The 22883-nt window shown below is 39.4% G+C and overlaps 1 protein-coding gene across 2 annotated transcripts in view; it reads left to right on the plus strand.

Moving 5' to 3' along the window:
• LOC307012696 (adhesion G protein-coupled receptor F4-like) overlaps positions 1 to 20417 on the plus strand; it is a 28458-nt gene extending 8041 nt beyond the window's left edge. The window contains exons 6-20 of one of the 2 annotated variants that reach the window (XM_079639645.1): positions 1004 to 1150; positions 1580 to 1675; positions 2296 to 2396; positions 8208 to 8275; positions 8399 to 8535; positions 8627 to 8818; positions 10820 to 11020; positions 11137 to 11277; positions 12458 to 12639; positions 12728 to 12904; positions 13156 to 14505; positions 14666 to 14707; positions 18485 to 18544; positions 18669 to 18732; positions 18887 to 20417. In XM_079639645.1, the coding sequence (XP_079495771.1) occupies positions 1004 to 1150; positions 1580 to 1675; positions 2296 to 2396; positions 8208 to 8275; positions 8399 to 8535; positions 8627 to 8818; positions 10820 to 11020; positions 11137 to 11277; positions 12458 to 12639; positions 12728 to 12904; positions 13156 to 14505; positions 14666 to 14707; positions 18485 to 18544; positions 18669 to 18732; positions 18887 to 18969 (3041 nt within the window). In that variant the 3' untranslated portion in view covers positions 18970 to 20417. Of the gene's footprint in view, positions 1 to 1003; positions 1151 to 1579; positions 1792 to 2295; positions 2397 to 8207; positions 8276 to 8398; positions 8536 to 8626; positions 8819 to 10819; positions 11021 to 11136; positions 11278 to 12457; positions 12640 to 12727; positions 12905 to 13155; positions 14506 to 14665; positions 14708 to 18484; positions 18545 to 18668; positions 18733 to 18886 lie in introns of both variants that reach the window. The other variant, XM_079639646.1, reaches the window with a different exon arrangement.
• Positions 20418 to 22883: the final 2466 nt, after the last annotated feature.

Raw genomic sequence — 22883 nt, forward strand, 5'->3', positions numbered from 1 at the left:
TCAGTGGGTCAGGTCTGCCCCATAGGTATCAAGGCCCATTCAACCAGAGGCATGGCTTCGTCATGGGCTTGGTCGTCTGGTTTTCTCATTCAAGATACTTGTGATGCGGCCGGCTGGTCCTTGCCTTCCACATTTATGAAGTTTTATAATATGTAAGTGCCTTCCCTTCAGGCGAAGTTGTTTTCGGTATGATTTAGGCCCGACGGTGTCTGGTCTTGTCTAAATACTACTGTGCACAATCACATTCATGTATATATAAAACCCGCGTTGGCTGGTTGTATTTTCCCATACTATATCCTGACGGTGTCGAGGTTATTGGGTATATTATGTCAGTGGTATTACTGACACATATATATTATTCTAGACCCGACGGTGTCTGGTCTGTTGTATATATATACATTGGGTTTTTTATGGCTTGTTCTGTGTGCTCAGGGATCCTGAGTCACGGTGGCAACCAGTTATTAATGGGGCGGCGTTTTACAGGGCGTCCCCACTGCGTATAGCTACGCAATACGAAGTGACCGTTCGAAAGGGAACAACTCGGTTAATATCGTAACCTCAGTTCCCTGAGATAGGGAACAAGTATTGCGTAGCCGGCCGCACCATAATAACCTGGAGAGTTGTCGCTTCAGTCGTTAAAACCTGCTATAATGGCGATTTTGTGGGACTATTATAGGCTAAGGCCATGCCCCGCGGGGGGCTCTGGCATGTACGACATAGGGCTCGCCCATTGGTCACACGTCAGAGGCGCCCACGCCATTGGAAATGCAGTTGCTGCAGCACAGCCTATGAGCAGGTCTGATGCTCAATGTGCTAACTGTGCCGCTGCAAATGCGTTTTACATATAAGCTTCAGTAAATCGAAGAAAGGGAGTTTTCCCCACTGCGTATAGCTACACAATACTCGTAGTAACCGAGTAGTTTTTCAGATGTTGTTAAAAAAAAATTCTAAATAGAAAATTATATTAAATATTGACATACAAATTTTTTTTGTCCCTTTCCAGATATTAATGAATGTCTGTTCAGTCCATCTGTATGTGGTCCAAATGCCAACTGCACAAATAAAGCCGGAAGTTTCAACTGCTCGTGTTTGTATGGATTCACTGCAACAAACTCAAGTCTCCCCGCCAGCATCAATAACACGTGTAGAGGTACATTCTATATTGAGATTTTTTTAAAATAATTAAGTGTTTTATTTCAGTCAGTGACTTTATATAGATTTTAGAAAATGTAAAAAAATTATAGGCACAATGTCAAAGTTTGTAGTAGGAACAAACACGAAGACGATGATGAAGGATCAGAAGTATTTTAATATAACTCTCAGGTAAACAGGAACACAGGATTTTTTTTTTTTTTTTTTACAAAGCGTTAAACGAGGCAAGACAAACTGAACAGAAACAGAGAGAACTTAAATACTAGTCACAATGGGTGAACACAGCTGAACTAAATGACTAATATCCATTCATAACCATGACAATGAACTAAGGGAAATGGTGCAAACTGAAAACAAAGTCCAAATGGTGTGAGGACACAAGGATAGAGGCTGAATTTTCAAACCAAGTCATGTCTGTTTTCTTCAGTTCCAACAATAACACCAGCATCACCAACAACACAAGCACCAACAACACAAGCACCAACAACACAAGCACCAACAGCAACAGCAGCAACAGCAACAGGTATGCCCGGTAAAACAAAATTTGTAATAAAGCACAACAATTTTAATGATGATGAAGATTTGTATTAGTATTGAGAACTGTTACTAAAACCTGTTTATTCAGTGGACACTTAAAGGGTTAGTTCACCCACAAATTTATATTCTGTCATTAATTACTCACCTTCATGTCGTTCCGAATCCGTAAAATTTTGCTCATCTTCGGAACACAAATGAAGATCTTTTTGATGAAATCTGAGAGCTTTCTGTCCCTCCATTGACAGCCTACGCAACTACCCCTTTCAAGCCCCACAAAGGTAGTAAAGACATCATTAAAGTAATCCATGTGACTCCAGCCTAATTTTTATGGAGTGATGTCCAATGAATTACTTTAATGATGTATTTATTTTCTTTACTACCGTACTGCACAAAAATATATCTCTGAATCAAGATATATTGTATTAGCTGGGGCACAAGCAAATAACAATAACAGGAAATACGTTTAGTTAATTTGTCATGGGTTTAAATAATCATTGTTTATCTTGAATACACCCCCAGTATTTTCATATTTGTATATTGTATTGTATATTGAGGATTATTGATACCTGATACAATGAACATAAATGTAATTTTTTTGTTTTACAGTTGTTGGAATGTCGATTAAAATTGTTCAGACTTTTGACACCAGTCTTACTGACTCCAATAGCATGATCTACAAATATTTATCTGGATTGATTGAGACAGGAGTGAGTATTCCATTTTTCATATTTAATTAAATTGTTTATTAAAAAGAACATGTTGATTTTTGAATACTATAAATTCAACTTTGAATACAGCTTCACTGTAAAAAGAACACTGTGAAATGTATGGTAACTTGCTGGCAGAAAATATAAAGTGCTGTAGTGTATTCCACAGTAAGCTTACTGTAAATTTCATCATGGAAACTATATACTTTCTGTGATTTCTATTACAACTGGTAATAATCACAGTATTATTAGTGCTGTAATTTTTATCACAGCAAATATAAGATTACTGTTATGAGGCATTTCTGCTTTCATTTTGTGTACTGTAAAATGAAGACACCGTTTTTGTCAGAAAATGACATTAAAACTTTCCAAATATATACATTTATAAAACAAAATGTAAACAACACTGCTTTCCTAAACATAATAAATCCATTCTCTTTGTTCAAGTTAAATGTTAAATTATTAAATGTCTAGATAAAATTGGAAATTATTAAAACATAAATTAAACATAATTCAAAAACAGTAGAATTTTAAACTTCAAATCTTGTGCTGTAGGCTATGGAGTTTTTCTACTAGAATTAATACATTTTTTATTACCTGTGTGTGAAGGGGTTGTAATCTCACAATAAAATGATCCACTTGGCGGGTTTTGCTATTACCTCTGAAAGCAAGTATTCCTATTTCTATGTGATGCTCCGGGTCGGATTTGCCGCAAAATCCAGTGACGTGACTGAGACCTGCATGCGTGCTCCCGAGCGTCTCGCCTCTCGCCTCGTCTACTGACTTTGCACTCAACAGCGACGGCACTGCAACTTTATGGAGCTAATATTATGACAAAATGATTTGAATTTGAATTGTGTAAATCTGAATTATTTGCAAGTGTAATCTAACAAAATTTAATTTTAGGTGGTAGCCTAGTTTAAATAGTTCTGAATTTGAATTTTTTTAAACGAATATTGAACATTTGAAATTTAATAAATTGAAATGTTTTTATGGCTGAATTTTATAGACATGTATTTTCAAACAGTAATATTCAGTTTAAAAAAATTCAGATTCAAGTTTTCAAGATGAAGAAATTCAGAACTTCAAATTCAGTTTTCTAAAATTCAATGTCAAAAATTCAAGTTCAAAAATTCAGATCTGACAGAAAGTAGGTCACAGGTCATCCACAGGGAAGAGTAGATGATCTCAGAAAAGTCGAACAGAGCATTTTGGCCAGTTGCCACTCTCTGAGGGACATTCTAAAACGCTTACGTGAAAAACGCTTAACGTGGCTCACTGTACGAAGACAGTGATATTAAAGGACCAAACTCAGTACAAATCATATTAATAAACCATACTTTGTATAAAAAATCAGATGAGCCCAGAATAAGCCACGTTAAGCGTTTTCATATCGGTTTTCTATTAAGGAATTTGCTTAACGCGTAATGAAACGCGTTGCGTTCATATTCTGGGCTCATCTGATTTTTTATACATGGTTTATTATTATGATGCGTAGGCTACTGAGTTTGGTCCTTGTCTTTGTACAGTAAGCCACGTTAAGCGTTTTCTTATCGGTTTTCTATGGTAAGGAAATGCTTAACGCGTTGCGTTCATATTCTGGGCTCATCTGATTTTTTATACATAGTATGGTTTATTAATATGATGTGTACGGTCCTTATATCACTGTCTTCGTACAGTGAGCCACGTTAAGCGTTTTTCACGTAAGCGTTTTAGAATGTCCCTCAGAGAGTGGCAACTGGCCAAAATGCTCTGTTCGACTTTTCTGAGATCATCTACTCTTCCCTGTGGATGACCTGTGACCTACTTTCTGTCAGATCTGAATTTTTGAACTTGAATTTTTGACATTGAATTTTAGAAAACTGAATTTGAAGTTCTGAATTTCTTCATCTTGAAAACTTGAATCTGAATTTTTTTAAACTGAATATTACTGTTTGAAAATACATGTCCATAAAATTCAGCCATAAAAACATTTCAATTTGTTAAATTTCAAATGTTCAATATTCGTTTAAAAAAATTCAAATTCAGAACTATTTAAACTACCACCTAAAATTCAATTTTGTTAGATTACACTTGCAAATAATTCAGATTTACACAATTCAAATTCAAATCATTTTGTCATAATATTAGCTCCATACAACTTTATGACATGGAGTCTGCTAATACTAGGAAACGACTAACACAACACAGACTCCAACACAAACTCCACATAATAATAAAAAACAAAAGAAAGCACGCGTACGAGCACTCGCTTGTAAGCGTATTGGTTGCAATCTGAAACATCACCGCTAGATGCCGCTGAAAACTCCATACAGAACCTTTAATGTTAAATGTCTATATTATATTCATGTATAATACATTATATTATACTCCGCACAATGCTCATGCCTGTGACTGCATTTGAAAAAATAAATACAGTAAATGTCCGACAATCATGCATGCCAATAAAGTTTAGTTCTGTATAATTCTATTTCTGTAAGCCTACAGCCTACATTTCCCTTCGGTTGTGCCCTCGGGCCTCGTTTACACGCAAACGGAGAATTCTCCTCTGAAAACGATTCTTTCTAAAAACTCCGCTCAGAGTGGAGATTTTGAAAAACTCCGTTTGCACGTTTGCATGTAAACTGAGACAAACGGATTTTAGGCAGTCGACGTCACAGTATGCGACAGAACTTGCACTCCGTCAAAAGTGCGACCTATTTTTTCGGGATTCTGATTGGCTAACGTGGGCTTGAGCTTCTCGTTACACTGCCACCTATAGGTTTGGCATGCTCTTGAAGGCATATACACGGGTTCGTGTAAACGAACACTTTTCTGAAAACGGAGAGGGTGAAATGTCCGTTTATGAAAATAACCGGCCATGTGTAAACGTAGCCTAACATGCAACCTGTATCCGGATGTTGTCTACATACACTTTTTGAAAAGACAAGTGTAAACGTGCTTCTGATCGGAATGTTATCCATGTTTCATATTCAATTAAATTGTTTATGAAAAAGAACATGTTGATTTTTGAATACTATAAATACAACTTTAAATACAGCTCCACTGTAAAAAGAACACTGTGAAATATAGTAACTTGATGGCAGAAAATAGAAAGTAAGTTACTGTAGTAAATGTAGAGTAAAAAACAGTGTTCCTTACCCCCACCCACATTCATTTTGGACTTAATCACTTGGACATTTATTTTGGTGTAGACCAATTCACTTATGGCTAACTACGCATGTAAGAATATAGGTGTGGCAAGCAGGACGAGGCCGAGGGCCGTGAAAGAGTGGCGCTAGGCCGGTGGTGTAATTACTAATGAGCGACACCTGCGCGACGCACCGGGCTCATTTCACATGGAGGAGCAGAAGCATAAAAGGAGGAGCGACAGTGGAGATTGAGAGAGGACAGGCCTGGACTTATGTTGTGGTTTTATTATGTGACCGCAGTCGTACGTGAGGGGCTGCTGTCTTATACTTTGGTTTTGTAGTTATGGGAAGAAAGAGGTGGGAACCGGAGAACATTTTAAGAATTTAATGATATAAGATAAATCAACAACAAAATGAAAAAGTGTGTAAGAACTATATATTTAGTGTGTAACACTATTATTTGAATATTAGAAATCATATAGGCTATTCAAGCTGTTTTCGAATTTTTCTACTCTTAATAATATATAAAAAAACAACTGAACGGATGATACACTGATTCTCTTGAACCACCACCACGTTTGCGGCAGAAAACTACTGCAGTGCAGCTCTGTAATTGGCCAAAATGCTCCGTTTGACTTTTCTGAGATCCTCTACTCTTCCCTGCGGATGACCTGCTGTGACCAACTTTCTGTATGATCTGAATTTTCCACGTTTTGAATTTTAGAAAACTGTATTTGAAGTTCCGAATTTCTTTTTCATCTTGAAAACTTGAATCTGTACTTTTTAAAACGTATATTTGCAGTGTTAGAATTCAGAACAAAAAATTGATATTTCAAAATAATACATGTCTATAAAATTCAGCCATAAAAAACATTTACATTTGTTAAATTTCAAATGTTCAATATTCGTTTAAAGAAATCAAATTCAGAACTTAAAAATCCACATAGGCCTAATATAACATTTTGTTAGATTACACTTGTCAATAATTCAAATTTACACAATTCAAATTCAAATCATTTTGTCATATTATAAGCTCCATATTTTACTGACCTCCGTGCAAATCAAAGTTAAAGACACATGTTCACCTGAAACAAGAAGCTAATAAATGCACGATTTCGAGTATTGTGTTAGCCTGGGAAAACCCAGACCACTTTCGGCAAATTTAGATTTGCTCTGCAAGTGGGTCTGGCAAAGATCCCATTGAAACCCATTTCCAATCCGTCGAAATCGCGGCACCAATCAGAAACGTTGGGGCGGGCTTTACACGATGACGACAGAGCAGAGACGGTAACGCAGATTTTGTACATTAACATTACAGAGATGGATGCCGCCGTGGAACATCACAACATCACTCGTTCGAATCAGCTATCGCGTCTGTTTCAAGCGATTTAAAATTGTCATTTTCGTTAACACAAACAGAGAATTGCTGAGAGTCTCGAGATGTTGCTCCGTCGCTCTGCATACGTCATGATATTCATCGCTCTGATTGGTTTTAGATCTATCCGACGTCCGTTGGTGACGCCCCTGTGGAAATGAATTGTCTATGGAGCTTTGCCAGACCCTTACTCAGTTACAACTGAGAGTGGTCTGGGTTTTCCCAGGCTAGGTTTGTGTGTTATTTTCGTGCGATTTTGGGGCATTTTCATATGAACAAAGAATTTTTACAGTGTACATGCTAAGCAGGTGTAGCGATTAGCTGCATATAAAATGCTAACATATTTCAACATCTTTATTTCACTTAACACCATTTTAAATCGCTACCGGAATATATCGCAGCCCATGCACACAAATGTTTCTTTTCAAAGATAAATTAAGAAATTAGTTTTACTTAATTATTCAGTAAAACGATATGTTATTGCGAATATTATTGTTACTTGTTCATCATTGTGTTAGTGTTTTATCTACTGACTTTACCTAGCTTCTTTGCACGAAGAACAACATAGTGACGAAAAGCATTTGTCCGTTTAGGGCCACTGTAGAAGCATGGGAGCGCATTTTAATGTAAGCACCAAATCAAATACACATGCCTGTGTTAATGCAGCGCAGAGTATATATATATATATATATATAGAGAGAGAGAGAGAGAGAGAGAGAGAGAGAGAGAGAGAGAGAGAGAGAGAGAGAGAGAGAGAGAGAGAGAGAGAGAGAGAGAGAGAGAGAGAGAGAGAGAGAGAGGGAGCTCACTCTCCAGCCACTATGGCATTAGTGTTAATAAAGCTGCTTGCCATAGAAATTAATCTTAATACAAGACTCGTCCAATATAGCGAAAATATTTGACGGCTCTGGTATAAGGGCTTCAGACAGTCGTCACACCAAAGGTGTTCCCATAGCGACGGCTGTCGCAGTGATGAGAGACCCATGAAAGGGAACTGCGGTGTATGTAGAAATGGCTCATTCTATGGTAATAAAAACATAACGGTTCATTAAGTAAGTTCTTTATACACCACTGAAAACATAGTTATGTATATGATATTGCATTTCTGTCAACAGATCCTCCTAAATATTACACAATGCACCTTTAATACAATAGAATGTGCTTATTATGCTTCCACGAGTCGGGAATGAGAATCCCAATTTAGCTGCAGTATTTTACCCAGCGATGAAACTAAAAAAAAAAAACATGATCCTGTGAAAAATGTCATGCTATTTAAAAGTCTTACTTGTTGCTATGTTTTTACAGATTAACACAATTTATTCCTATAAACTAACTGGCTACATTTCTAATTCTACAAAATTCTCTGGCTTCAGGTATGATCTATCATTTAAATGTACACTTTTTTTTATACAACATTTGAATTTATTCACTTGTTTTTCAAATACTATATTAATACAGTGTTTTCACCTTGGTGTGGTTTGTGTTTCACTCTGTAGATCTGGTAGTGTTATAGTAGACTACACAATAAGTGCAACATCCAACAACCTTAATTTTACAGCAGCACACACAGATATTTCTGCTTTTCTAAGAGCACAAGGATTCATTTTAGCTGATGATGCTTTTGCTCGGAGTGGTAAGGGTAGTCAATGCCTAATCTAAAACCCTTCAAATTTCTTAGTTCCATCATATTTGTTATATTGTATCTGTATGTTTTTTATTGTCAGAACAAAAGGACTTCACAACAGATGAATTATATCCTTTGCAAAAGCTGGATCTGAATTGTATACCCCCAGACTTTGCAAAAGGAATAAAATGGATAGTGAATAACAAAGATCCTGCACTGGACAACACAAGATACATAATTTCAAACAACAATAGCACTCTCACTCTGAAAAACGTTAGTGAAAGTGACAGTGGTGAGTGACGTGAGATTTATTTTGTCCTCTCTATGATATCTTACATGGCAAATTGCCTGAATGCTTTTAGTGTCCTGTTTTAAAAAGCAGACTGCTGTAAAACTTTACCATAATAAGTATATCATCACTGATTTACTATAGCATATGATGATAATAAACACCATGATTAGTGTTTCTCAACCGTGTGTCTCGACCCAAAAGCAGGTCGCAAGACCATTCTGAGTGGTTTGCGGAGTGTGTAGTCAAAGAAACAACAACAAAAAACTCTAAATGCTTTTTCTGATGCAAGAATTTTATTTACTAAGACATGCGAAAGCTGTGGACTTTTCTGTCAGATGCAGTTTAAAGGTTGTATCAGCGATTTCAGGCCCAAAAATAAATGATCACATTCATCTAATCTTTCCTAACGATCCGCTAGCTGCCCGCCCCATAAGCAGGCCGTCAAAAAAACGCGTCTCTGTAGGCAGGCTCTGAGATCTGCACACAAAAACAATTGGTTTTACCAATCGTTCAAAACCAAAATAAATAGTGTTTAACCAATCACCGACAGGGGCTGGGTGTTGTGAGGGCTGAGTGCACAAGCGCACATCCTCAAATAAAAAGTGCTTTCGCATAGAAACAGCGTCTCAACATGGCGGTGACAGCACTACTACAAGAACTGAAGCAACGCCGCCTTTCTTTGCATTTTGGCGACATTATGCAAATATTTGCAGGCGACCTTAAAAGAATGAACTCGGAAGGACGCGAGGACACAAAACGCATCTTTGTGAGAATTGAGATGTGCTGCAATCTTGTTTCCTAACTGTAGGCTACATCCCAGCATATTTTAAGTAACAGTTAATAAATTAATACAACATAACATCACAAACAAATGTCACAACCTATTAAAACATTTATTTCATATTATAAACATTATTTTCATATGATTTTTCTTTTTCTTTTATCAGGTGTATTTATGAAAATGAGTAGCCTATGTGTTACAGTACCATTGCTTTGTAAATATTAAGATTATTTTAATATGCCAATTATAAAAATACTGCAGGCTCTCTTCATATTATCACTTTATTCAAATTAAGCAAAACAAACAGACAAATGTTTACTTTCACAAGCAGTCACATATTTGTGAGCTTGCAGAGGCAATCTCTTAAGTGAGAACGTGAAGTTTAAAACTTACATACCGTACATTGGCCGCCTGCAGTGATGCTCTTCTGGGATTTCTAATGGTTCGATTCTCTCAAGTCTACATTCGATGCATCCTCGAAATCAAGAGCAGATCCGAGTACTTTCATGCGTCCACTGTACTTGCATCTTGAGTATTGGAATTTAACTTCGACGGTTGATGATGACGTAGTAGGCTACTACTAGAACACAAGGACGCAAGATCGCTTAAGAACATATATTGAGAAATGGCCATTATCAGGCTTTTTATTTAGAAAAAAAAATATGCTAATTGCCTGCATAAAATATGATAGCATTGTTTATTTACAATAACAATACGACAAAGTTTACAGTGCTTCCTAAATTAACACACAAAAAGCAAAACACACTTGATGCACATTCTAGTTCTTCATTTTCTAGAAGTAGAGTTAAAAAACATTGCTGTATTTTTGTATAGTTAATGAAGTGAAGGTACACCATCATCTTGCTTGAACGCACCTGACATCATAAACAGGACTTGCCCCATAAATTACTTCCCACCTGAATGCAGCAAAAGAGTAACTGAAATGATGAGCATGCATTGTCGTAGTTAGTTTGTCCATTAGTAAGACATGAAATTACCAAAAAGTACCAATAATTTAGATAATTGGCATGTTGTGTGTGTTAGCTGGGAAGGATTTAGATATATGATGTTCTATTCATCAGGATACGTCAATGTCATGAACATTCTCTCATATACAAACTGTTATATTAATAATTAAATTATTAATAGTTTTGTTTGATTTTTATATATACAAAATTGCTACATTTTATATTTATCATTATTATTATTACCCAATGCAGGTCGATACTCATGCATCATACAAACGGATACAATACCATACATTCAATGGCAAAACATTGCTATTAAAAAACGCCCCAATATCATTGTGGGTGATGAATATCGAGTTTTTCCGTGTGAAAGCAACAATGTTACACTGAGATGTTCTGTTGATGCTGGCTACAATATTGAGTGGGTCCTGAATGGCACCGTACAATCTTCAGGTTGGTACACTTTTAGAGAGAGAGAGAGAGAGAGCTGTTGTCATTTAAACCTTCAGTTAAATCCTCCATGTTATTACTGTTTTCTAATAAATGTATTCCCCTTTTTACCCAATCAGGATCTGACATCACAGTAAACTATGCTACTCAAAGTGGAAATTGTATGGAGGAAACCTTTACATGCCGTCTCAAGGGTCTGTCACAACTACTTCCATACAGTTACAGCTGGAGCAGAGTCATAGTAAAGACAAGCACAGAAAGTGAGTCTTAAGTTTCTTATTGTTTTCAGCATCAAGTTGTTTTTCACTGTTATGGAATTGACCCTTTGCTAAGCCCCACCCTCCTTAGTTACTGTTGCTACGCCTGGCAAGCTTTCACACCTGGCACGTCTATTACAGTGTGTATGCAGCGGTGTCAGACATTCCCAAGGAGATAATTAGTCATTTTTGGCGAACAGGTGAAATATCTGAGAGAGCAAGACAAAAGAGACTGCAGTATGCATTCGAGGGATATATCCACAACATAATATGCAACCGATTAGAGAAGAATTTCATAAAAATTGAAGCTAAAGCCTATAACTAGGCTTAACGTTAGTCCCAGCGCTAGCAGCAGCCGCCTCATTCGCCGATCATTCAAATGGGAAACACACAAATTGAGGAACAGCTATGTTCATGCACAGCAGGGTAAGTGAAATGTGAAAATAAATTATAATCTAATAATTATAAATCAAACAGCTTATCCATAAATCTTGTGGAATAACACTAACACCGGGAGAGCCGCGATCGGATTGGTTTAACGTAACCTTAAAGTTACTCAGGGGTAGTAGGCCGTCGATTAACAAAATGCTTAAATGTATTTTAAAGTATGTCAGTGAGCCTCAGTCTTGCTTTTAATCGTCTTGTTTTACCTTCAAATATATGCATTATGAACAAAGAACCGTCATTATTTCCAACCAAGCAATAGGTGTTTTTGTTACGTAATCCTGTCGACATTTAGTTGTGAATGGGGTCTCCCACACTGCTTGATCCACGCCCAGCATTTCTCCCCTTGGCTTTTAGGTTTCGGGAAGGAAAAAAAATCCACCCCACCATCCAAACTTTTAGGATACCGGGTATCAGATTTGCACAATTCATACGCACAACGCTTCGGCATGTTTCCCTCGCTCGAAAGCTTGCCAGGCCTCCCGCGTAGTTACGGTTGCTAAGCCACAATTGGCCTGTGGCGGTTTTCAGGCGTGGCTTAGCGAAGGGTCAATTGCATTGGATGATTTTAACGATCTGGCAGACTTTTCTTTGGACCACATCACATCTTATGCTGTGCTGTTGACTGCTTTGATCCCATTATTTAGTTAGTGTATTTGACCCTAGTTATTTCTGATGCTTCTGCATAGTGTGTGAACACCTTTTCAACTGAATCAGTTTCCTTCTGACTTTCAATCAGATTCAGATTACGTCTGTAAAAATACAGAACTTGGACTTGGAAAAAAAAATGAAGAAACGAAAGGAATCTGTAGAAGTGGCTTTAAAGGCACCATAACTTACAGATGTGATTCCCCTGATTGGACTCCAGTACAAGACAACTGTGTACTTGACGTTATAGACGAACTTAAAAACAGAGTTGAGGTAATTTAGAGATCATGTATCTCTATCTCTATTCATCTTGCCAATTTAAATGTTTCTAATATTTATATTTTTGTACTTCACAATGTAGGCCTTGATTGTGGAGGAGATTCCAGGGTTTATGGCTAACCTCAGTAGTGCCACAGTACAGAATAATGTTAATATTACACAGTCTGCTGCTACTGTTCAAGCAATTGTTTTTATACTTTTTACAATTGCTAATTTTTCACAAACTACTGTAACAGTCATCGATAATCCAGTGATGGTGGTATGTATATTCACATTTATAAGCGAATTTAATGTATAGACATTTTATTCTTGTATTATTGAATTTAATAAGATGTCTAGTTAACATAAACTTGTTTTGATTCAGTGCACATACAGTAATTGTGTTGTGGAATAGACATTCTCTCATAATAATATCTTATGTTGTCTTCTTATATTATCCAAATATATTTTATATTTCCATATTTTATGGAACTTCACCATATTAAACATAATTTTATATTTAATTTCCAGAATTACCTAAAAACAGTGAACATCATTGTATCAGGTAATGTCAGTAATACATGGAACAAACTGAACAAAGGAAACACTACAGAAAACACCAGCACTGAACTACTGAGCGCTATTGAGAAGATAAGTGACCGTCTCAAAGATGAGTTTGTTATTAATGAAACATCCATTCAGCTGAACAGAACTACAATTAATAACTCATTCAGTATAACATCAACACTGCCAAACTCAACTACAGAGATTATCATACCACAGGTTCCTAATGTGATTACCATAACCATCATAATCTTCTCAACTCTTGACAATGTCCTACCTAATCGTACTACTAATAATGACAGTAGGATTTCAGATGTGCGCATCAATGGAGATGTGGTTGTTGTTAAGGTTGATAATAATGTAAAACTTAACAACATTTATTTTGCATTTGACATTACGGATCAGTCTTTGGGAAATCCTCAGTGTGTCTTTTGGAACTTCAGTCTTGACGCATGGGATTCCACTGGATGTAAAGTAAAGCCCTCAGGGAACAAAGCGGGCAAGATTACATGTGAATGCAACCACACAACCTCTTTTTCAATCCTGATGTCCCCATTTTCTGATAAAAGTGTTCTCTTGGCTTATATAACTTACATTGGTGTTGGTATTTCAATGGCCAGCTTGGTAATATGCCTCATTATTGAGATTATCGTATGGAAGTCAATGACAAGAAATGACACATCCTACATGCGACATGTCTCCATAGTCAACATTGCCGTGTCCCTGCTGATCGCAAACATCTGTTTTATCATTGGAGCCGCAGTCGCAGAACAAGAGCAACCGACATCAGTGGGTCGCTGCAGTCCAGCGGTTTTCTTCATGCACTTTTTTTACCTGGGTCTTTTCTTCTGGATGTTAATTTCAGCGCTGTTGCTCTTTTACCGTACAGTCATGGTATTTTCCCAAATGTCAAGGGCCACAATGATGGCCATTGCCTTCATAGTCGGTTATGGTGCACCTTTGCTCATAGCGGTCATTACTGTTGCGTCAACAGCTGGACCGCAGAATTATATCACGAAACAATTAGCATGCTGGCTGAACTGGAATGAATCTAGGGCCCTGCTGGCATTTGTGATTCCAGCTCTCACTATTGTAGCCATAAACTTTGTGGTTTTGATTGTGGTTCTGTATAAGATGTTGAGGAGAGGAGTTGGTGCCACAACTCAACCGGATGAGAAACATGCGCTGGTGGTCATTGCCCGATGTGTGGCCATATTGACTCCTATCTTTGGTCTAACATGGGGATTTGGAATTGGAACCATGGTGTCCCGTGAAGTAGGCATTCATGTGGTGTTTACAATCCTCAATTCACTGCAGGTATCACTTTCTATATAATTTCTATATAATATCAATTTTATAGTAAGTTTATATTTTTAGTTTTTCAAATTGTGCAGTCCATTTTTTCATAGAATTTAAAATGTAACTATATTGGAACTGATAGCTTAATGTAGCCTATTTATAACATTTCTTTTAATAGGGATTATTTGTTTTGGTGTTTGGAACGCTTTTGGACCGCAAGGTATGAGTTTACTTCTGTTGTTTTGTAAATAGCTGAAGTAAAGCCATTTAACTTTGTTATCTTGGATTTAATCTAAATATCTTCCATTATATGCATTATAATAAACCCTATATTTGACAACATATCACCCTGCAATCTATATAGAACCTTATTGTTCTGTCAAGTAATTAATATATAGAACCTTTTAGGGGTTCCCATCATAGGATCATTATATGGATATAATACTTTAATAATAAAAAATACATATATTTTATGTTTATTATATTTTATGAATTAAACAGCTCATAAACATACTTTTTCACTACAAGAAAAACAAAAAACAGTTCAACATGAAAATATTGTACAATATTTTAAGACATTACTCTTTACATGGAACCTTTTTAACGTCAAGAATTCTTTAAAATTCAATCCACAACCCTAGTTTCACACGGTACATTGATAAACCCGGCATTATTTGCATATTTGCGGTGTCACTGGTTGGTCGAACGCTGTATTTGCTGACTGTACTATCAAGATTATCTTGAATGGAATTTTCAGACTATAAAGGTAAGAATGAATTGGTCTTTTCTTCACTTCAATTGACCGTTTGCAAAGACCCACCCCCCCCTTACCCCCAATTTCCACCAACTGCGGAACGGCTGCGGATCCGCTCCGTTCAGCAGCAATTCAGCACAGGGGAGATTGTGCGGGACAGGTTATATCGCGCAATCATAAGTGAATCTCGTGGGTCCTCGTGACTTCAGCTGTCAGTCGTGACCGCAGCCGTTCCGCAACAGATCCGGACCTGGTGAGTATTGAAGGACGGCGGAGCACAGAGCCGACACACAGCGGAGCCGTTCCGCAGTTGGTGGAAATTACCGTCGCTATGTCCGACAAGCTACGCCGCTCTCACGCCACACCATGTTCTCACGCAGAGAAAAATACATCACGGAGCACTGAGGACACTGACAACGCACTGACAGACAGGACAGACCAGGTTACTTTTCGTTTACTTTTGATATTAAACATATTAAACAAAGTCTCACCTTTCAAATTTGGTCTTAAAAAAAAGAAAAGAAATTTAAACAATAAATACCGTTTTGTGGCTCTTGAATGTGTCTGACTGAGCTGTAGAGCATCAATTAAAACTGCTTGTGAACAGATCATCTCTTCCTTCTAATTTATAGCATCAAATAAACATGAATGAACATAAGAAGGAATGTTGTTTTAACAGCGGAAAGGCACCAGTACACTTCAAGTTCAAATCCTCCCATGTTAATGTCACGGGGTGACAAAAACCTGAACAGGACTAAGATCCTGGGGAAGGCACTGCAAATTGGTTGCCATGGCAGCGAGGCCAATTGCCTGAGTGACAGCAGGTGTGGGGCAATTACAGGGAACGCTGTGAGAGGGACACATATTCAGATGGGGCTTTAAAAGCAGAGAGAAAACAGACTGTGGGGTGGTTCTCCTCCCGTGTAGTACTGTGTTTGTCAGCGGGTCGTTTGTTTTATTATGGCTGGGCTGTGGAGTGCTGGAGATCGAAGCTAAGGAAGAGAAAGGAAGTAGTGAAGGATTTGTCAGCGAGAACCTAAGGAATATCGTCAGCAGTGGGAAAGACGCAAGTGATGAGTATTGGATCCGTTGTTTATATGCACTAACACTGAAGTGGTGTTGCAAGTTTGGAAGTGTGTGGCACGAGTGAATTATTACACCGAGTGAATTGTTGATCTGTCTCCAACTTCAGTCTTCTCTTTGTCGAATGTAACGACAGCTGCAACATTCTTCTGCTTTTCCTGGAGCGAAGTCGAGCCCTGGCCAAGGACTAGATTCGAGCTGGTGGGAGAAAGACCAGTGGGTGAGTGCTGGCCCTAATGCACAGTGCGTGAGTGGAATTACAGTGCCTGAAGTGACGATTCACCCGGTTTGTGCTGTGAAGTGAAATTGTTGTGTGGAGAAATATTAGAAGTCTGCCGTGCACTCTTCCCATTCAGTCTTCCACCCGCTGTCTCCAGGGGAAGGTGTCGACAAATCAAGAGCCCCACTTCCTCCGTGAGAAGATCCGGCCCTGTTAAAGCTGAGTGTTTTATATATCGCTGGACTGTTAAAACCGTGCTGTGTTTGTTCCAGTGTCCAACGAAGTGGAGCGTGTCGCTCAAGTGTTCTCCCAGCCTGGTGGTCTCCACACGCCCCTATTGGAAGCCTTTGCTCTGTTCAGACGAAGAGAGAGGTATATCAGTTGAAGTTTCATGTACTATTGGAACCGTTAAGACCTTCCTGTACTGTTTCAGTGTTCAACGAAGCGGAGCGTTTCCGTCCAAGTGCCCTCCCAGCCTGGTGGTCTCCACACGCCCCTATTGGAAGCCTTTGCCCTGTTCAGACGAAGAGAGAGGTATATCGGTTGAAGTTTCATGTACTATTGGAACCGTTAAGACCTTCCTGTACTGTTTCAGTGTTCAACGAAGCGGAGCGTTTCCGTCCAAGTGCCCTCCCAGCCTGGTGGTCCCCACACGCCCCTATTGGAAGCCGGTTGCCCTGTACAGAAGAAGAGAGAGGTATATCAGGAGAGAGCTTCATGTACTGTTGAACAGCGAACCTTACTGTATCGTTCCAGTGCCCAACCAAGTGGAGCGTTTCATTCAAGTGTCCTCCCCGTCTGGTGGTCCCCACACGTCCTCCATTGGAAGCATCTGCCCGAAACGGAAGGAGAAGGTACCTCAGCTGAGTGTTCACATACCGACGAACGGTTAAACCCCGCCATATCGTTCCAGTGACTCGCTCGCCCCCACACTTGTGTACTTACCTGGTGACCTACCTGGACGGCGTGAGGATTTCTCCGGATCCCCATTCAACGAGCCCCGGCCCGCTACGATCGTTCCTCCCCTCCCATCCCAGGAGGTCCAGAGACGCGTGAACTGCCCTGGCGGCAAGAAGAAGTTTTAATTAGTGCTTATTCAATTGTCCAATTTTAATATAATAAAGTACTGTCATTATTTTTATCCCCTTGTCTGTCTGGTCCTTGACCCGTTCCTCGAGGTGGTTCCCGGTTTTCAGGGGTGGGTGCAGTCTGGCTTGGCCCGCCCCGACCTGTGACATTAATCTACTAACTCTCCTGCTTTGTCGGACAAAATGGCGAATGGCAAAGTATGATTGGTCAGATCACCTGTCAATCAAGCTCCATGCGAAGGGTCAATTGTCGCATTTTCTGTTGCCGTTTGACATTTTTTTTTCCTTAAAACACTGAAACTAGCCTACTGTTTTTACAACGCGTGGAGTTTTCGTGACGGTCCGAAGCATGTTAGCACTGCAATACGAGGTAAAAAGAGGTGCTATCCCCGCTTCTAAACTACAAGTGTGAAATGTTCCTTTCCCCGGGGGTTAAAAGCAGGATTTAGAACAATGATAACCTTGGGTTAAGCGTGGTGAAAAAAAAGCCCTAAATGGTGACAGAAAACGCGACAACTGGAGTGAAGAATAGACCGTTTCATTACCTTTATAGTCCAAAAAGTCCATACAGGATACACTTGATTGTACATTCTACAATATATATGAGGATACGGGAGCCTTTATGTAATCGCGTTCGTCCAATCTGTGACACAGACACTGCAAATTAGGACATTAACCTAGCGTTTAGGAATGTACAGTGTTAATAGTCAGCTTATGAATACCCAAGATTAATTGTTAACCCCAGGTAAAAGTATGAGCTGTGTGAAACGTGAATAACCCAGGATGCCCGGGGTTTAGAAAGACATGTAGGAGACTTTCAAATTTCTGGAAGCTAACCAGAGATTTTTGCAGGTTTGTGAGTCACTACGAGAAAAGCTGTTACTTCCAAAACTCAGTTCCAGCCATACCAAGGTAAATGACATTCTATAAAAGGCAAAGCACACACTTATTTGAGCTCTATATGACTTTTCCTAATGTTCAACTTCTAACCATTGCTTAAATATTTGTACATTATTTGACTGATATCTCCTTACAGAGCACCAGCGCAGGATCATCATCCACACCTAAAGTCACTTTATTTCAAATGATGCGACGGAGAAGTAAGTAGATGACATAAATTTAAAATGGTTATTATATAAATTCAAGAAGATGAATCACTAATGTTGTTATATTTCTCATTTGAATAAATATGACTGCTAAATGAATTAAAGTAAATACAATAGATGTGAGTAACATACATCTAACTATTTGCAGATGTAGACAACGTGTCTGAAGCCAACACTTCCTCAGCAGTTACAGACAGCTCCGACGGCTCATATGCCCTTGTCAACTCTTAAAACTCACTCTAAAAGTGTTTCTGTTACTGGTTTGTGTAAGAAATGTTTCTGTTCTGAGATTATTAGTCAAAAAAATGTGGTTACAATATGACATTATACTTTGTTGTGTATACGGTGAATGCAGTGATTGGGGGTGTGGACTTTTCCTTAAAAGAGTAAGTTTCCTTTGCTTTGTGAAGTTCACTTTGGTTTTATATTAGACATTTTAAATGTGTGTGGAATTCCTGATTTAATTACATAGTTTTCTGCACTTTTATGATAAATTCCAAATGTTTCCAAAAAATTCATTGGACAATAATCACTATACTTTGGCAATAATTGCCAATAATTAAATGCCTCTGTAAGGTTGGAAATAATCCAAGATTATTTCAAAGCAACAAAGACATTTGCTTTTCTCTCAGACATTTCCAGCACAGCAGTGCTAAGAGTGATATAGGCCTGTAGGCCAGAGATTTGGGACAATAGGAAAGTTGTGATCATCTGATTGGTCAGTTTGAATATCTCACACCTGAGTGTTAGTCACATGGTCGGGGGAAATGACAAAACAAGATTGTAACTGTTCTTCTGTCTCTTTTCTGGGGATGCGGAGTTGGTCTTGAGACAGAGGCTCTGCCTTTCTCTCTCTCTCTCTCTCTCTCTCTCTCTCTCTCTCTCTCTCTCTCTCTCTCTCTCTCTCTGGTAACCTTTTACATTTATGCTGGGTACAATTAATGGTTTAAACTATCATTTCATTACATTCATGTTGTAACTATTTCAAGTGTAAACATAACCTTATTGCACATTAAACCATTTTAATTCATGGAGTCAGATTAAAGCAAGATAATTGCATTTGAGAACATGTGTCTTACTTTTGAGACGCTGGAATGGAGAGATTCTGTATGGAGGAATGGTCTCTGATCTCTTGTCAGGTGTTCTCCAAACTCATCAGGCATTATACACGGGTTTCTGTGCAACGTCATCACATAGATGCGCGCGCATCTAAGAGGCAGAAAGCAACACTCTTTACGGCTATATCTAGCAGAAGCAGAGATGACGCGGAGCTGTTGTGCTGTAAACTAACCTAAATAAATAGAGTATGTCAGGTTTTTATGATTCGCAAACTTAGTTGGACAATTTCATACTAGTCAACTAACTAACGTTTTACATAATGTTATATTAATATGCAAATGAAACACAAGCAAACAGATCCAACTCTGAAATTGCAGTTTATTATTGAGTCAACAAGAATTTACAAACAATGCGAAATCTACGTTAATTACAATGTTCTTTTACAGAACTCGGCATAACATATAGCGGTCTTGCCTCTAGGATGCGCGCGCATCCGGTATTGTTTGTATACAAGAAACCTGTGTATAGGAGAAGACTCAGAGCTGTTATCTTGGCAAAAGGAGGTTGCAAAAAGTATTTAATAAAAGGGTGTCAATAATTGTGGCCAACATGTTTTGGAGAAAAACATTTATTTCATAATGTGATTTAGCCCCACTTTCAATTCTCTTGCTTCAATGAAAGGTTAGAATTTTGCCAATTTTTTGAATGAAAGATCAAAAGGATAAACAATGCAGATTTATTTTTTACAGCCAGTTTTGATCATATTTACCAGGGGTGCCAACAATTTTGGCCATGACTGTATTTCCTTGTTGTTTACCTGTTAAAAATTGTTTCAAATATTAACACGGGTATATAGGCTATAACTGTAGCCTAACTATAAAAAAAAATCACTGCTGAAAATCTGTGCATAGGCCTATAGCAGTAACTATAACAGTAGCCTACTTCAAATAGTTTCTTATTTATACCTAATTGAGCACATAAATAATAATATTTGCTATAGATCGACATAATAATATCTGTTTTAGTATAATTTTTTTAACTTTTCAGCACTGCAGGTTTTTAAATACCCATTGTACGCAAAATTTTTTTATAATTTATTATTGTATTATTTGGTAGCCACTTTCGTTCATTACACTTTCAGAACTGTGTCTTACTGAAATACAGTGAATTATCATTATGTAGTGTAAAATCCCGAGTTTGTTTTTATTCACCAATCCTAATGGCAAAATGAAGAAGCATAAATTAATGAATGATGTTCTTTATATCGCCCAGCTCTAAAACTGCTCAATATTAATGCTTAGGTACTATGTAGCCTACTATGCACTCTGGGGTTACTCGATATGACGGCGCTGCAACACGTATCACCGCAGATGATCTGTTCATCAAGTGTCAAGACAACGTGCAAACTATGACAAATCAAAGTGAAAGTAAGTGCCGACCGGCAACGGTACATTGCAAAATTAACTGCAATAGGTTATGATTGCCCTTATTTAATAAAAAAACTGGGTCAATGACCCAACCTTGTTCCCCGAGAAGGGAACGAGACACTGCGTCGTCGTCGACGACACTTTGGGGAATGCCCCAGCATAGCGCGTCTGAAGCATGAATGAAATCCACCCGATCCTGATTGGTGCTGCGTCATGACGTAGTAGATGACGGCATAACCGGAAGATACAAAGGGACGCCGGTACACACACACACATCAGCTCTTTTGTGATGGAGCAAGCGCTCTGACCGTGATAGGTGTGGCGACGAGATGCAGTGTCTCGTTCCCTTCTCGGGGAACAAGGGTTACAGTCGTAACCCGAGACGTTCCCCTTCGAGGGAACTCGCACTGCGTCGTCGTCGACGACACTTTGGGGAACGTAATGCCCATTAGGCCACACCGTAATCACGCCCACCCTAGTGTGAAGCTGGGAAACCAGGCACACTTAGGACACGAGCACTCTGGCGCCAGGCGTCACAGGGAGTTGCAGACTGTAAAACCGTATGAAGGTGTGCGGAGTGGCCCACCTGGCCGCCTCGCAGATCTCATGAAGCGAGGCTCCAGAAAGGAGGGCCACCGAGGAGGCCATGCCCCTGGTGGAGTGCGCCCTCACGGCCATAGGTGAAGGCAAATTGCGCACCTGATAGGCCGTGGCTATAGCCTGGACAATCCAATTGCTGATTGTCTGCTTAGATGCAGGCAGCCCTTTCTTGGGTGAACCAAAACATACCAACAACTGGTCTGACTTCCTCCACTGAGAAGACCTCTCGAAGTACACTCTCATGGCTCTGACTGGGCAGAGCAGGTGAAGTCTCCCCACTTCCGCCATCACGTGAGGTGGAGGACAGAAGGCCTGAAGAACCACGGACCGTGCCACATTGGAGGGCACCTTGGGCACATAGGATGTAAGATAGTCTTAACTCCACCGGGGGCAAACTCCAGGCAAGTTGGCATTATAGCCAAGGCCTGGAGATCCCCCACTCTCCTCAGAGAAGTGATAGCGAGGAGAAAGGCCACCTTAAGGGTCAGGTTCTTTGCCTCAGCTGACTCCAGTGGCTCGAAGAGGGCCTCAGCCAACCCTTCAAGTGCCACCGCCAGGTCCCAGGTTGGGACCCTGGAGCGAGCCGCAGGCCTCATCTTCCGAACCCCACGGAGGAAACGTACAGCCAGATGGTGCTTTCCCAAGGGCCCATCACCTAAAGGCGAGTGGAAAGCCGCAATGGCAGCCACGTACACCTTAAGTGTGGAGGGGGTAAGACCGGCAGAGAAACCATCTTGGAGGAACTCCAGCACTGAAGCCACTGGGCAGTCAACTGGGTCCACCTCACGCTCTCTACACCAAGTGGAAAACACATTCCACTTCAGGCTGTACAGTCTCCTGGTGGAAGGAGCCCTGGAGCTGAGTAGGGTCTCGACAACACGTGCTGACAGGCCAGCCTCTAGGTACCGATTCCCCTCAGGGGCCAGACCCAAAGGTTCCACAGCTCTGGCCGGGGGTGAAATATTGTGCCCCCTGCCTGTGACAGCAGATCCCTTCTCAGAGGGACCTGCCACGGGAGGCCGTCCAGCAGTGCTACAATGTCCGAGAACCATACTCGGG

The sequence above is a fragment of the Phoxinus phoxinus genome, assembly GCF_949152265.1.
Source record: "Phoxinus phoxinus genome assembly, chromosome: 16".
Lineage (NCBI taxonomy): Eukaryota > Metazoa > Chordata > Actinopteri > Cypriniformes > Leuciscidae > Phoxinus > Phoxinus phoxinus.